At 40.1% G+C, this 16,272-nt stretch overlaps 1 protein-coding gene across 1 annotated transcript; it reads right to left on the minus strand.

The window, feature by feature from the left end:
- Positions 1–543: 543 nt before the first annotated feature.
- On the minus strand, positions 544–3,783 carry LOC132982191 (E3 ubiquitin-protein ligase TRIM21-like). The gene is made up of 2 exons (XM_061048539.1): positions 3,675–3,783; positions 544–3,539 (listed from the first exon to the last, which is right to left on the minus strand). The coding sequence occupies exon 2, from the start codon at positions 3,535–3,537 to the stop codon at positions 1,903–1,905; it is 1,635 nt and encodes a 544-aa protein (XP_060904522.1). The 5' UTR covers positions 3,538–3,539; positions 3,675–3,783; the 3' UTR covers positions 544–1,902.
- Positions 3,784–16,272: the final 12,489 nt, after the last annotated feature.

Consider the following 16,272-nt stretch of genomic DNA (forward strand, 5'->3'; position numbering starts at 1 on the left):
ATGAGTACGGCCCAGTAATGTCAGATTGATGATAACAGATGATAAGTGTTTCCTGGAGTTTCTATCAGTAACCTTGCTAACTTGAAGACAACCCCCTGAAGGAGCAGACACTAAATGATGGTGTGCTACAACATCTGGAGCTGAACATTTACAGGCTTAGAGGGTCTGAGATTGTCTGGTTGCAGATCTTCTTCTGCTTCAGTCCTCCAGCTCTCTGAGGACGACTGAAGGAGCACCAACTCATTATCAGCCACGTGGATTTAGTCTCGTTAAGGGACCCTAATGGATAGATTGATCTCATTTCATTTGGCACTTCATTAAATGCACGTATTGTAGGACAAAGACATGTGCTCCTGAAGAAACACACACACACACACACACACACACACACACACACACACACACCACACGATGGACTTTTTTTTTTTCACATACTGTCTCTCATTAAGGCAAAGTAATTACACAGACCAAAGTACTCAGAGATCACTTTAACAGTGAGATGAACAACATTTGTGCCAGATCATATTGACATGAGAAAATATCTTAAAGACACTATATCTTTATATTTCTTCATACAGCTTGACTTCAAGGTTTGCAAAAAAACAACCTGTTAGGTGCTCATTCACAGATAAGTGGTAATGAAGACCACTGTCCTGAGATGATAAGAAACAAAATGGAGACACAATTGTCCAAAGTTCTGTAACAAACCGAACACGAACTGTTTGCCTTTTAGATTTTGAAAAACAACATTATCAGCATTAAATTGCAAGATTGTATTTAAATAGCAGATTTCACATAGGAAGAAACTCTTGAGCTTCAGCCACTCCAGAAATGGAGCCCGACGCTCTCAGAGAAGGACCTTAGACGTTCAATATATAATTCAGTGGGCTCCTCTCAGACTGGATCCAAAGAAAGTATACTGAGCACACAAATCACTTAAGGCAAATTTATTTGGGTGCAAAGGACTAACGTTTTGACACGCTCCTCCTCAGAGTCACACTTTGATTAAAAGCTTTGCGTTGTTGGTTAAGTTTATGAACTGCATTATTATCATTTTGTTGCAAACTCCTTTTGTGGTTTAATTACAGAGAAGTAATTATGACACGCTCCCTTCACTTCTCAGACAGCATTACAAAGTACAAACAGCTTGTATTCTCTTTTTTCTATTGATATCAGCATTTCACAGAAGTACAGGATGGACGTCTCGGTGCAGCTCTGTTGTGGATACACAGAACAAAGTGAACCGAATGAGCTGTTAAAAAGCTGTTGGTGGGTTTGAGGAGTGTGGCTTCACACTGCAGTTGGATCAAAAGCAGTTACATGTGATGTGTGTTGTTAGCTTAAAAATCATTATCTGTGTTATTTCACCACAGAAGAAGCAATACTGAGCAGACTGTCATTCAAATGACTTTCCATAACTTCATTATCCATTATTATTAGCACTAACTGGAGCTCATTTCACATACAGCAGAGGTTTTTATTTAGAGATGATTTGTATTCCTTAACTGCAGTTTAAAGCAGACTTTAATTTCAGTCTCAAGTCTCAAGTTCGGTCTCAGCTAAAATAGCCAACAGCCTTTAAAGAGCCAGAGAAAGGATTATTTACCACTGCTGTTCAATATACTGTTCAACATGCCGTCTCTGAGTAACCGACATATTTAGATATCATTACAAACAGTGTTGAAGATGAATTCATTTTGACTCATTAACAAGGTAACAAAATGTACAAAACTCACCTTTTATGATAACACCTTTTATTTTGATCTGTGGTAGTATGTAACTACTGTGAGATTGTGTTTTTAACTGTGTGGTGTGTGTGTGTGTGTGAGGTCTACAGGGTGTCTCTCACAGATTTGAAGCTGTCTCCCCTCACCCTGTGTCCTTCACTAACAAAACCAAAACTCAGATGTTGTTACAGACAGGAGTGATGATCAGTGGGGCTGAGTTTTTACCGCCTTCGTTACCGCAGGGTCCAAAGTATGGAAAGAGTCTCTCAGTGAAGTTACATCCAGTGAAGGAGAAGATGCGAGCCCTGGCGTCAACGTCGTAGAAGGAAACTTGACCTTCTTCATAATCGACGAACACTCCGACCTTTTGAGGAATCTCTCTCACGTGGAGGTTGATAGCAGGGCCAGCATTGGCCGTGAACTCGTTTCCTTTTCTCAGCCAGATGGTCCAGTATCCACTCTTAGGGCTCAGTCTCATGTCCCCCTTCCTGTTGATGGACTGGTTAGTCACTCCTAGATCCCACTGGGTTTTCCCTCGGACCTGGACCTCAAAGTAGAACTTTCCAGAATGAAAACTCTCCTTTGCGAGGACATTGAGGACATGATCGAACCTCTCTGGCTTGTCCGGGACGTTCCTCTTTCTGTCTCCACACTTGACTTCTTTCCCGTCCTCAGAAACAATGAGAGAAGGGTTCGCTGTGTCCGGATCAAGAGTCAGATTCACGGCATGAAACTGCATTTTCTTCAAGTCGGGATCACACAGCAGCCTGATTTCTCTTGTCACTGTTGTCTCCAGCTTCATCAATGTTTCCTGCACAGTAAACTGGTCGCTGTTAAGAGTCACCTCAGACCAGTCCTTCACCTGTGGAGGAGTGATGGTGAGAGAAAGGAAACTCTGCAGGAATTCAAAGGAGTCGTTGATGCCAGTGACCTGATCAAGTTCAGATTGTTTTTGCTTTATTTGCATCATCTCTTCCTCCAGTTCTTTAATGAAGCCTTTCCCATCTTCTTCAATCTTTTTCTTCTTCGTCTGAATCACCTCACTCAGCTCGACTTGGCTTCTCCTGATGTAGTCCACCAGAGCAGTCATCACATGCTTGCTGTATGCCAGCGCCTTCTCTGCATTATTTCCACTCGCCTCCACTGAGTGTTGGATCTCTAGAAGTTTCTGCTGATGCGTCTGAATCATCTGATCCATGTCTTTCTTTTCTTTTCCCAGCTCATCCTTCCTCTTTTCAGCCTCCTCCTCCACACTCGCTGTATTACAGCTTTTATGGTCACTGTCTACACAGACTCTACATAGAAACATTAAATCCACTTTGCAGAACATCTCCAAAGGCTCACCATGGTCTTTGCAGATCCTGCTCTCGAGGTCCTCGACCGGGTTGATCAGCTTGTGTTTCCTCAAGGGTAAAACTCTCTGATGAGGCTCCAGATGTGCGTCACAGTAAGACATGAAACATGTTAAGCAGGACTTGGTGGCTTTGAGCTTCCCCCCAGTACACATACCACAGAGCACATGTCCACTTCCTGCTTTTTCGGGGGTGTCACGGGGTCTTTCCTGAATGGTCTTTTTCACCTTTTCGGCAGCATTAGCGAGGACAGTGTTGACACAAAGGTCTGGTATCTTTGAGTACTCCTTGTTACACAGTGGACACAGGAATAAAGGTTTGTTAGTGTCCCAGTGGAATGTGATGCAGCCACGACAGAAGGTGTGACCACAGGGAATCGCCACAGGTTGATTGAAGACATCCAGACAGATGGAGCAAAGAAAGTTGTCCTCCACCATTAGACTACTGGCACAAGCCATTTCTTCAAACACCAAATGAAACAGTGAAAAAAGTTAGAGGGGCAAAAGTTGAACAAGATTTATAGTTGTTGAAAGCACAGAAATATGTCAGTAAACACTAAAGACATGACCAATAGTATCAAAGAGTTCAACTTTACCTGTTGTCAGTAGTTATTTTATAATCTCTCCGGTCTGTAAAGCACAGTTGAATCACACCGCTCTGTTTCTACTTTTGGTTTCACTTTCTTTTGCTTTCTCTTCCAGCTGTGTCACTGAGTCCCCTCCCATTTCCTCATTTAACTTGAACAAGTTAACTCTTTAATAACCTGTGACCCACGTACAGAGCTTCTTTTTTTCTCTCAGGTCCCTTTGAGCTTATTTAGAGTCATACAATGTCCCCAATCTTCACTTCAAAGGTTTGTACACTGCCTCATGAGCAATGATGTCTTTCAGGTGTGCATTATTCATATGATTCTTTGCTCTCACTTTCTTGCTTGTTGATGTAGTCACAACATTAGTGCTTCAGAAATCTCTTTCATGTGTAGTATTATGCATACATGAAATGAAAGCTATGAGAAAGCACAACATGCTGAATTGTAAATGAGGTTGAGAGTGCTCAGTGACGGCGTCTGAATAAAAAACTGTAAATACTCTCGTCCTGTTCAGTGTCCTCTGAGGAAACAACACTTTGAACACAATAGCTCCCCTGCATCCTTGAAGGTCTTTGTCAGAGTTGAAATAATCTGTGTATGCTGCGTTCAGGTTCCTGTGAGTCAGCATCAGCAGCGTTCGTATATGACTACATGTATTTCCATGTCTGCAAGGAGGATTTGAGCAGGACTGTAGGTGTGTAAGCATTTTCAATTCTGCTGAAGGATGACAATGTGACACATTGAACTTAACCTTTCAGTGACATGAATTAATACACTTCTATGCAGATTAATATGTCAGTTAAACCTGATGAATGTGTTTTACAATATGTGAATGTGGGTGTTTGGTATGTAAATGTTGGTTCAATATTTTGAATTATATATGTACTGTACATTAAGGTGCTCAGAAAAAAAGCTCCTGTTTGACATTTTCTTGAGTCACGTCTTTTTCAGGCCTCACCTTGATGTCTCGGCTACCATCAAACATTCAGACGACATTTGGATCAGAAGGGGATTCCTGGTCTGGTCTGTGTGGAGCTGAAGTACATGAGCCTTTCTTCTCCTCATAGGATCCACTGATGGGTTCATTGAAGGATGAGAGGGAGTCAGGCTTTTTTCTCCTCCCTCTTTTTTAAATTCTCGCTCCTTTAGTCTTTCAAGTGGTGAGATATCACCCTCCCTGGTCCCCGTTCTCTGACCCACTGAGCTCTCACCTGTTTCTACTCCTTGAATACATGAATTAGAGATTAGAAGAGCTCAATGTGTGAGCGGAGGACAAGCGACCAACTGAAATATGGGATTACCCTGAAAATGAAAACGTTCCCCTTGGTTATTTTTCTTGGAAACATTTGGTATAATGTAAGTGCACAATTCACAAGAGATTTCAAAATGATCTCCTTATGTTTGCATATTTTTTGAGGAAATGCTTCACATATCATATTGACTCACAGCTGCCACCTGTTGGTCAGATGAATAGCTTGACATCATTTGTAAAGCTGTGTACACGTCACCTGCATACACAAGCATCCATGTGTGCACATATTAACAAATACCTGACAAATTCAGGAATAAATATAATAATAAATCAATCAATCAATCACTTGTAGCCTAGATCAGCACATGGACCTTTTCTGAAAATCTCAATCTCATGCCTGGATATTTAAAGCATTTTGGACCTGACAGAATATGTAAATAAATGATTTGATCGATTGACGTTCTCATATAGAAACAGACAAAAGTAAGATCTCTGATGTTTTGTAAGGCAACGAAAAGGATCTCTCATTAAAGTTCACACAGATTGTGTCTGTGGGCTGTGTGTATGGCAGCCATGTTCTACTGTGCAACAAGGGAGGATCACCCAGTCAGTCACCTCCATCATTCTGCTTTGTTTACAACTTGGTCAGAGAGGAGGGTTGTGTTATTTCCAGCCCTCCAGACACAACGTTTCTCCAGGAAAGATAAATAATTAGTCATGAGATGATTTCCTCCCTTCATCCATCAGCCCGGGGAAGATGGCTGCCAAATGAGAGTCTCCTCTCCCTGCAGTGTTTTTGTTCCCCAGACACCCAGCTTTAGATTTCTCTCTTTTATACACTTTGAAACAGTCAGACACTTGAAAGGATGACTCCATCTCTGCCAAGGTGTGCACAGATTAAAAGCTTCCTTTCTTTTGCTTTAAGCAGAGCTTTTAGGATCAGAAAAAAGGAGGGCGGGTTCAACTTTACCTTTTCATCAAAATTCACCAGTAAAAACACTGATAGAAAAATTCACATTAATTTATCGACTTTGATGCAATTTATGGCATACATGTTTTTTTTTATGCAAAGAAGCATCTCCTTTTTCAATGTTTTTCTTTTTCCCCTCGAAATAATTTGATATTCTTCAGCTCTGTAAAGTCTCATGAGGATAAATGTGACGCAAGCAGTTGATTAGTATTTTTTGATATCTAAGTTATCTGACATATTGAAACCAAAAATAAATACTGAATTCCTGCCTGAGTGACACAACAGGGTTTTTCCTGTCAGTGGAGAAATATTTATTTAAACTCCTGGAAATGTTTGTAATAAGTCAAAGAGAGAGAAACCTCTCTGAGAGCTGAATATTTTGTGAGTTTTATCTGTTACTTTAAAATCAAACCGGACATTTCCCTGCACACTGAGCGGAGCCTGGAGGTTAAGAGGATCAGAGAGCTTATTTCTAAATGAAAAGGTTGTTAAGTTGTTTTATCAACACTGTTATTCATTAAACATTTTGTGACTGTTGGATTTAAAACACTATCTGAGGTGGCCTCCAAACACCAGAGGAGTTAGTCTCTCTGATAGGCTGCCTCCACTGCTGCATTATTCATTTGTGCTATTTGTCAGACTCAGAGTCCATGACGGAAATTTCGACAAGGATTGAAGACTTATTGTTAATGTTTCAGGAGTTGAAAACTTTGACTGTGAAGTTTGAGGAAGCTATAAAAAACAGATTTGTGTTTCCATATCTTTAGTTATTTGTCTATCGTGAGCAAAACTTCTGAAATACAGCACATAATGTGAGGGTTGTCTTCTGTCAGGTTAGCAGTTATTTCAATTTGCTTTCTCAAATGTTGTGAGGCCAAAACTTTCCTTTCTGATACCTAGTTTTTTCCAACATTCCCTCTCTCCAACATCAGGCACATTTCGTGACTGGGAGCTGCAGCCTTTCCTTGGCTGTCACAGAGGGGCTTTAACAAGGTCCTGCACTCCTTCTGCTCTTTCCTCCTCATTTTACCATGCTGCTGACACTTTCCCCTCTTCTCCCAGTAATTTCACCTTTTCTCTGAGGGAAAAGTGTAAAGATGCCCGGCTAGAGTGGAGGGATAGTGGAAAGTGCTTTTTGCCTTTACTTAAATAGGAGCCAGCACATTTCTCCGCCACCTTCAGGCCTCAGAGCTTAAAGCTGAACATACAGATGTGCACTGAATGACGTGGTTTTGTTTTAGTTATAAATAAAATCTGTTTTACTAGAGTCAAGAAACTTTCGAGGTGCTTTGATTACAAAAACATAATGTGCAACCTTGCTGACAACAGTTCCTCCTAGAACTATGAAAAGGTTCCTGAGGTCCAGAAACACCTAATGACTCACAATGACGACAATTTAGGCTTCCAAGTGTAACAAATGTGATGTATGAATTTTCCTGATGTTGAATGATTTTTGCAACATTGTTTTCTTTTGTTTTCTTTTTAAATGATATTATGTTAAATGATGGTATTCACGATAAAGACTTCAACAATCGTATGCATCCATTAGCCCTTTATGCAGCGCCTTCATAATCTCTTGGCTAATACAAGCCATATAAAACTGTATTTATAGATGGATGGATGTCATGTGTGGATGTGGACGCTTCTAACTGAAGTATACCTCCCTGAAAGGAGTGTGTTTATGTGTGTTTACAGATGAATGGAGAGCTGATGTCCTTGGGCTTAAATTCATATTCATAACGAACAAGTAAATTAGAGCTGACATAATCATCTTAAGCCCCGTGCATTTCAATTACAAACCATATAAAGGAGTTATTGATCCATAGCAGAGGAGACACACAGAGAGGCAGAGAGATTTTTAAATACTCATCAGTCATCACCCTCCTGCTCGGTTTGGTAAATCTGTTCTTTAATTGATTTTTATGAGCAGGCAAAGCCAGCGCTGAAAGAGGCAAGTAAAACAGTTAAAACATTTGATTGTTTTTACATACCCTTGTTTATTCCTCTATCATCAAATCTCTAATGTGCTTCAGGGTTCTCAGTGGTTTCTGGTGTTAAATCATCTTTAAGCTAAAGAGCAGGGAGGGGAGGCGCCTCAGGTTCATTCAGTGTCCCATCTGACCTTGATTAATGTGAGCGAGGCCTGCTTCACACTTAAAGCACAGAGCTCCTCCAACCCGCCCCTTCGCAGGTCAACCAGCCATCTCCCAGATGTCCTGTTAGATTCTCGAGTTTCATGCATAAAAAACTGAATATATTTACAGAGCACATGTCCTGGAGTCACAAGGGTCATGGGGGGGTATAAATCACTACTGACAAAAAGACATTTTACAACTACAAAGGTGCATGGTTTCAGTGAGATCCAAAACAACTTTACTATGGATGGAAAATGATCATAATAATTCTGGCGTAATACAATAATCAAATGTCAAAATCCATATCATTAAGATAGAAACAAATGACACAAGTGATGGAACCAGTTCTAAAGATACACAAAGGCTATGACAGTAACACACAAAACATCTACGAAGAGACACAAAAACAATACAGTAAGACTCAAAAAACTAAACAATGAAGCCTTGTTCTTATGGCTTTTGAATGCAAGCTGCAGAATCTTTTACATGCCTGTGCCCAGGCAGGGTCCCATCATCTCATAACACACCCACATCTCTTCTTTTACCCCCTATTTTCTAACTTTTTATTCCCACTTCCCTCCGCTCCATCCGTCTCCTCTCTGTGTCCCCTGTAATGCCACAGACGCTCTCTGTGAAAGATGGAGGAGATCACTGAGGATTTCTATTTCTCTGACCCCGGCGTGCCCTTCATCTTCCTCTCACAGCTTGATCTTTCACACATAATTGCTTTTTATTGTTGTACAGCAGCCAGCTCTTGGCCCATGGCTCTACTCGTCTCTCCCAGCCTCTCTCATTATTACAGTGAGACTCGCTCTGCTGAGAATAAAACTACATATTTTCTTTTCTTTGTACAATGTTTTCTGTCATTGTCTATAAAGCCCCACTCAATGCAAAGCCTGAGTTCTTAAATTTTATAATACAGGGGAGCTCAATGATCAGGTTGGGGTTACCCGTGGAATTTTCTGTTGTTTATTACTCTGCTCTTGTGAAATATGTTTTCTCAACTTTTGAGACAGTGCTGATGTTTTAGAAGTGTGGTGGAATTCAAATAAAAGACTCACCGTCTTCTTCATGAAGTTTATTTTGGCTCTCCATCACTATTTCTCCTTGACCCCTAAGAACAACACTGTGCATAGAAAATGTAATCGTCTGCACGACGGATTTTCAATGTGAACGATTAAATTCCTCCACAACAAAAGTAAATCCGTAAATCCTCCTCTTCATATTGTGTTTTCCTCTGATCCTTCATCACACAGGTGACGAAATAAAATTATTTGATAGGCTTCCTCATCTGTTGGTTTTAATGAAAACAGTGCACACAAAATTGATCTCAATATACTTTTTTTTGAAGGATATTTCAATAGAAAAGAAAATGTCCAACCGGACATTGGAGTGTTTGTTTTTGACATACAGCACCTACAGTAAGTGATCTTCTAAATTTATCAGATTGTTGGTTTCCCAAAAGCCTTAATAACTATATTAATTAAAATTAACCAATGTACCAGTACATGAGTTGGGGGTATATAAGTAATGGTCACATTGTACCGTTGACTAATCAGATAATCTCTCGAGTCCCTTGTCGCAACAAGTCTCGTCTCTTTGAAGTGTCAGTTCCTATATGCTTGGAGGGCTGCGGGATGTTGTAGTGTCGCCATGTTTGTCACAGTCACTTTGTTCAACTCCTTTTAACATTCCCCCGGTGCAGCTTATGGCTTCCCTTTGCCCTCAGGTCTTTGTGTAATTATGAAGGCTTGTTCATTCAGTCTGAACTCACTACAGCGAATGATTAGATGTTAACTCTTAAGGGCTGGTGTGCAGTGCGGTATTTAATGAAGCTGTGAAAGACATCATGGCAAACGAAGATCTATTTCCATTAATCACATGAATAGGTGAGGTCTATGTGAGACTATATAGCAGCTTCTTTTTCCTTGTTGTGGTGTTTTTTTATATTCTACTGTAGGCTTGACTTGGATATTTGCTTGAACATAGATTAATCTTCACTGCAGGACAGACGGAGCATGTCTTCTTCCCTTCAGATGGCTTTGGCTCCATTCTTCTCTTTCTTCTGTCCGTGATTGTAGAAAATAGCTTGTTACACTCCCTTTCTCTTGGATGCAGTCATCTTTTAAAATAAAACACCAGGATTGTTGTCATTAGTAAAACAATGAAGTATCTTCTAAGTGTATTAGACTTTATTTCAGAAAATTTTCATTGAAATAGTGTGGCTGTATTCATGTGCGGGTAGTGTTAGATGTTACAAGGTTATAGTTATTGGGATTTCCATTAACCTCTTGCCTTAGATCTAAAGTAGACTGTAATGTAAACTAGCATTAGAAGAATACAACTTTTTTTCCAAGGGACTACATATTAAGTCACTGTTTGGTTCGGTCGTTTGACCGCCATTTCCCTACAACAGCTCTTGCAATGGTTCTTGTCTTTAATCTTGTCTCATCCCTCCAACATGTTTCCCTCTCTTGTCTCTGCCAGCTTTCAGTCAAAGCTCCAATGAACCGTCCTATCAGAAGAATAAAGTTCAACCATTAAACAATAACAGGGACCTTGTTTCTGAAGGATCAAGCAGCTGATCCAGACTACATACCTCACGACTCTTACTTACCTCATGGAGCATCCAGGTGGTCCATCACTCTGTGCTGACTGTAATGGACTGCTGAGATAGATGGACCTGTACTCTCTGATAGGACAACTGGAGGTTAGGCCCATGTTGTATATTTATTTATTTTAGGTCAGACTGTCGAGTTTCTCCATCAGCGTTGATGACATGTGACAGTCCGTGACACGTCTGTCTCTGATGAGGAACACTCGTGTGTGACCGTGTGTGCTGCTGTCGTCCTCAGGGAACATAAAGTGCCACTCACTCTGTCTGTCCAACACTGGCTTGTCAGGTTAGAATGCAGGAAAAAATGGAAACCTCCTCTGCATTTACAATAAATAAATAAAGTATATTTTGAAATAACTCAAGTCTTGGCAGAGTTCATGGTGGGACCAGAATGATTGGTCTTTAAAAGTTTGCTCAGTTTAAACTGAAGAAAAATTACTTTAATTAATCGTAGAGTTTGGAACCAAAATCTCTATTAACAAGAAGTATTCTTTCATTTATAAAGGCAAAAAATTATATTCTAGACTCACCTTTATGAACCCCATTGGTATTTATAAGAATGAAACCTTACTTTAATGGAACCACTCTCTCTCTTCTCTCTATTTCTCTTTCACAGTAACTAGTGTAGTCACAACTGCTCCCTTGCAATTATAAAATATAAGTAAATATAGCAACTTCTTCAATTGTCATCGTAATTATCAGATATGTTAAAAAAAAAACTCACAGCTTTTTCAATGGGACTTTAGCCAGCGACCCTCCGGTTCCCAACCCAAATCCCTACAGATTGAGCTACTGCTGCCCCATAAGAGTGGGTTGGCTGGCGATGCGTGGTGAGATTAAGTTCTGCTGGTTCACTTTAGCTCTTTACATTTTCTCAGAGAGCGTCTCCATGGCCTTCTCTGATTGGTTGATTCCTGAGCTGTAATTGGCTTGAAGTGTAACAGTAGTAGGCTACATTTCGAGAATCAAAGCTGACCTGAATGGAAAGGAAATGTTTTCTGGAACACATTCAGATTTTAGGTTATAAAAAGGAAGTAGACTTTGCTGTAACACACCTTTACATTTGCATGCGTGTCATTGTATTATGATTTATCGAGGCCCCTCGGGCTCAGGCTGTGTCCCAGAACATTGTCCCTTCACTGTGACCCTTTTTGAGTTTCTCCGTCTGGCTGCCTGCTGAAACCAGAGGGCATTTCCCCTTTAAATAACAATTACATCTTTTTTTTCTTCTTAGGTTTTTCAGTGGTGAGTTTGAAGATTTTAAAGATATTTCTGCTGATGAAAGTGGCTTAAAAGTGCCTGACTTTAGACTTTTGTGTAAGATAAGAAAGGTCTTTATTGGCTTAACAATAACACAGTTTCCATTTGTATGACTGTTATCTCTTTTGCTCAGTGCAAAGAAAACTTGAACCAAAGCTAACTTTGCGAAACCTCATTGGTTGCAGGAGATGACCATGCAATGACTGAATTGAACTGTTGAAAGACTTGAAGTTTCTTTAACTGGTAACCAGATAGCAGAGAAGTCATTAGGTGAAAACAGATCAATTACATGACAACAACCTCTGCAGTGTAAATGTGTAGATCTATCTTTAACATGTTTTATGTGATGGATACAACTTGATAAACATCCACCCATTGTGTATAAGCACATACAGTTATGTGCTAAACCGGCTCCTCTGAGGAGCTCCAGTGAATCTTTTGACGTAGTGAATCAATATCTGAGGCAGGATTTCATTCCTCTATTTTTGTCTTTCCCTGCAAACTCCTGGGAGCTGGTAAAACCTGGAGATAGATGGTATCAAATAGACATTCAGTCTGTACTGTTGCCATGTTTTTCTTGTAGAGTTGCACCGATGTGTAACATGATGAACACCAAAGTTAAAGCAACTTTTCCCAAAGTCTTGCACACACGTCAATCTGCATTGTTACCTTCATGTTTGACGTTAAAAGATGGAGAATGCTGCGGCTCATATCACTCTCTGAGGTGTCACACCTTTATCTACTGACACCTGATAAAACATGACTCATACTGCTCTCACCTTTGATGAAGCAATATCACACCACAGATTGAGGTTTTTCATGCAGAATTCTTGACTGAGTAGTCCGTGTATCACTTCCTTGGTACTACGACCCTTGTGGGATAACAAATTTGGGGGGGTTGTGTTCTTTGCTTACCTTTAAGAAGGATTCGTGGCTGAGGTTTGGACTGTGTATTTGCCTAACTAACCTCTCTTTGTTTTTTATTAAAAAAAGTGTTATTCTGTTTCAGAGCTAGACTTTTTGTTTCTCATCGAGAAACTTTTGCAAAGGTCTCCCTCAAATGTTGCACTCAAATATCTGCTGCTTGCTCTTCTTTGGACTGACTGAACTATCTGCTTGTGCACAGATATTTTATTATTTTGGACAGATTTCATCTACTCCAGATGCTTCAGTTCTCCTCACACTCGTAAAAAGAGGGTCCTGATTGTTTGTATAATGAGTAAAAGATGTGGCATTTACAAGTATAAAGAGGAAGCATTTGTCATTGTTAGTTGGTGTCTCCTCAGATCAACACAGCTTTGTTTAATTTGCTATTTCAGCATCCAAGAGTATTGAATGTTGGTAGTTTTTTTTTTTTTTTTTTTTTATGGAATGGGAATCCAGCCACAGTTAGTTCTGTTTGCTCCAGAGTAATTCACCTCTCTTCATGAGGCTGGCACACTAACCACTTCGCCACCGGCACCAATAAAATAAGAAGATTGATGTTTTATGTCTGTTGATGCGAGGAAACTGAATATCCACTAGTGTAGGATTTTTGGCGCACAAACTAACAGCGAGGTCATCGGCGCCCCACATTTTCCCTACTTTTAAAGCATCCCTCCACAGCTCGATTAAATGTAGGCTACTTTACTTGCTTCTGTCCTGTCGGCCTTGCCCTAACTAAAGGCCTGATGTTCAAAATCACGAGATCCATTTAACTTTTTCCAGCCCCACAGAAGGGGAAGATTTACTATCTTTTCCTGTTCACTGAAGCAGAGCTGTTGTTTGTTCACACTGTGTCTTGCACTGTGTTCCTCTATCTGGAGGACAGTGTTTCTACTCAGTGAGTCACACTGCTGACAAAGGGTTAGAGTTTCAAGAAACACAACACTGAATCTCTGCTCTAAAACAAAAAGGGCTGATTCTACAAACATTTAATTATCCTTGTCTGAACTTTTGTGCTGGACGCCACAATTTGTAAACCCTCACTGTTCTTTTAGTGAGCTTTATCGTACCTCGAGGGGAAAGACGTTTATATCCATTTTGCTGTGGTAACTGAGCTTTGCAGCATGTGTGTTTATTTTGCATGCTGATGTTAGCTGTGTGTTTTTCCATTTGTTTTGACTTTTATGTCCACTGTTTATTGCTGTACATAATTAAACTAACACTGTAGGGGAGATGCTTTGTTGTCAAGCATGTGCAAAGAAAGCTGTGATGGATTACAGCTTTAAATCCAGACAATGACTTTATTGACATGAGCTCATAGAAACACTTAATGGCTGAGTGATGCAGTGTGGAGCATTGACAGGCAGCAAACACAATGCGGCTGTAAGTGTTAACCATCGTGAGGCAAAGCTGTTTTTTATCTGTAGGATTTCTTATAGATACAAACTCTTAATTAACACTTTAGTTAATGAGACTCTATGATACCATGTATGTGTTTCTACTTTTTACTTTGTTTTACTCTGTCTCCTCCATTCATATCTCTTTCTCTAACAGGATTTTAACTCATAAGATACTTTCTGTATTCAAGAGTTCAAAGATACAGCCCTGGAGCGCTGAAGAGATTGAGACTAGTTTACTTTCATTTCTTTTAAGTATGATCTAAAAACTTAAATAGACAGTTCTGAAACATGAGTGACACTCGCCTTTCGAGAAACATAAATTTACATTGTTATGTCTTCTTGTTCTAAGATCTAGAATTTGTTTAACATGTCAGCCTTTGACCAATCCATCAACCTGCTCTGCTGTTGTTTTCTTTCTTACATAAAGTAGAATCAATAACATTGTTGGTCTTTGTTTTCCCCTCTAAGACTCGTACGTGTCTGAGTGACAAGACAGCAGCAGATTATTTTTTCTCTGTTACTCTCCTCTGAGGAGATTGTTTTGACTGACAGCAGACTGCGGCACATTTTTTGACAGCTGCTATTCTTTTGACTTTATCTGTATTGTGGCTGTTTTAAAGTTTGTTTTTGTCCCTTTCAGGCTTCTGTTTTTCTTTCTGCCATCAGGGGTTTTCTTTGTCTTCTTGGCTCCATTCTGCCTTCATGACTGACTGGCTGGTGAGCAGGATGGCTGAATGTCATTGAACGCACCTCAAGTCATTGTGACTCAGTGTATTATAGATGAGTCCTATGACCTGTAAACGTTTGAGCTCTAAACTGATACATTCACCTACAAACCCTGTTCACATGGCACAGATTGAACTCAGACTCACGTGATTAAATGATTGTTTTTTATTAATTATAAATGTAAACCAAAGATCCCGCTGCCATTATGCTCCACAATATTTCACCCCTGATTATAGAAACACAAGAGGAACTTTTTCCAATTATCTCTTCCCAGAGGAGGACTCTTTAGTCAATGCTAGAGTGATTACCTGTGAGTCCATCATAGTTCATCCAATATCTTCTCACACTGAGCTGTGACATATTTAATAGGTATAGTGAAACCATCTTTTATTGCTCTTCTGCAGGATTTGATTAGTATTTGATGTACCGTATGCTTAGAGTTGTCTCCTGAAAGATGAGTTGAAGGAGTTTTTCATTGGCTGTAAATAAATCCATTCTCCCCTGTCCATCATCTTTATGTGTGGAAAATGAAAAGAAAACAGAGAGCCCAGCTGGAGGGTTTGAGTCAAGTCAAACCGACTCAATCTGGAATAAAAAATAGACGTTTCCGTGTGTGTGTGTGTGTGTGTGTGTGTGTGTGTGTGTGTGTGTGTGTGTGTGTGTGTGTGTGTGTGCCTCCTGTGTGGCTGCTGAGTCATTGCTTCATTTAGTGTTTATGGACAGCAGCAGGAAGTTTCAGTCTTCATTAACCAGCCTGTTCTTGGTGTTTCTGCTGCTGGGTGTCATGCTTCTGTCAGGTTGGATGCTGACCAGCTCAAGGACCTCAGAGCTCCTCCACTTAACCACCAAACACCTCTGTGACCTGACGATCATGCTGCTGAATATGCCGCTGTGTGCAGACATCTACTTGCCTGCTTCTCTTAGAGCTGCTGTGATCCAGGCCAATGTTATGGTAAAAGGTGTATGTATAATATTGAAGGATAGCATTCAAAGTTTAAATGTTTTCATAATTAATTTACTGTTAGTACTAGCTTGTTGAAATTGTGAGGTTAGTTTGTTTGGTTGATGTTGTTGCAGGTTTTTAGTCACATTTAGGTTGATTAACGTTTACAGAAAACTGATCAAAACTAGCCCGCTGCTAGAAACATGTTCAGTAATGGGGGGGCTTTGGAGGATGTTTGAATTAGCAGACCGATCAGTATTTTTGATGCTGCTGCCTCTGTGATTTATTTAAACCAGATTAGATTAATTGTAGAGGAGGAGGACATTTGATGGCTGTAGACCCTCGAGCGTAGAGGGAGAAATAATCAACAAATGATA

Source organism: Labrus mixtus, chromosome 10, assembly GCF_963584025.1.
Source record: "Labrus mixtus chromosome 10, fLabMix1.1, whole genome shotgun sequence".
Lineage (NCBI taxonomy): Eukaryota > Metazoa > Chordata > Actinopteri > Labriformes > Labridae > Labrus > Labrus mixtus.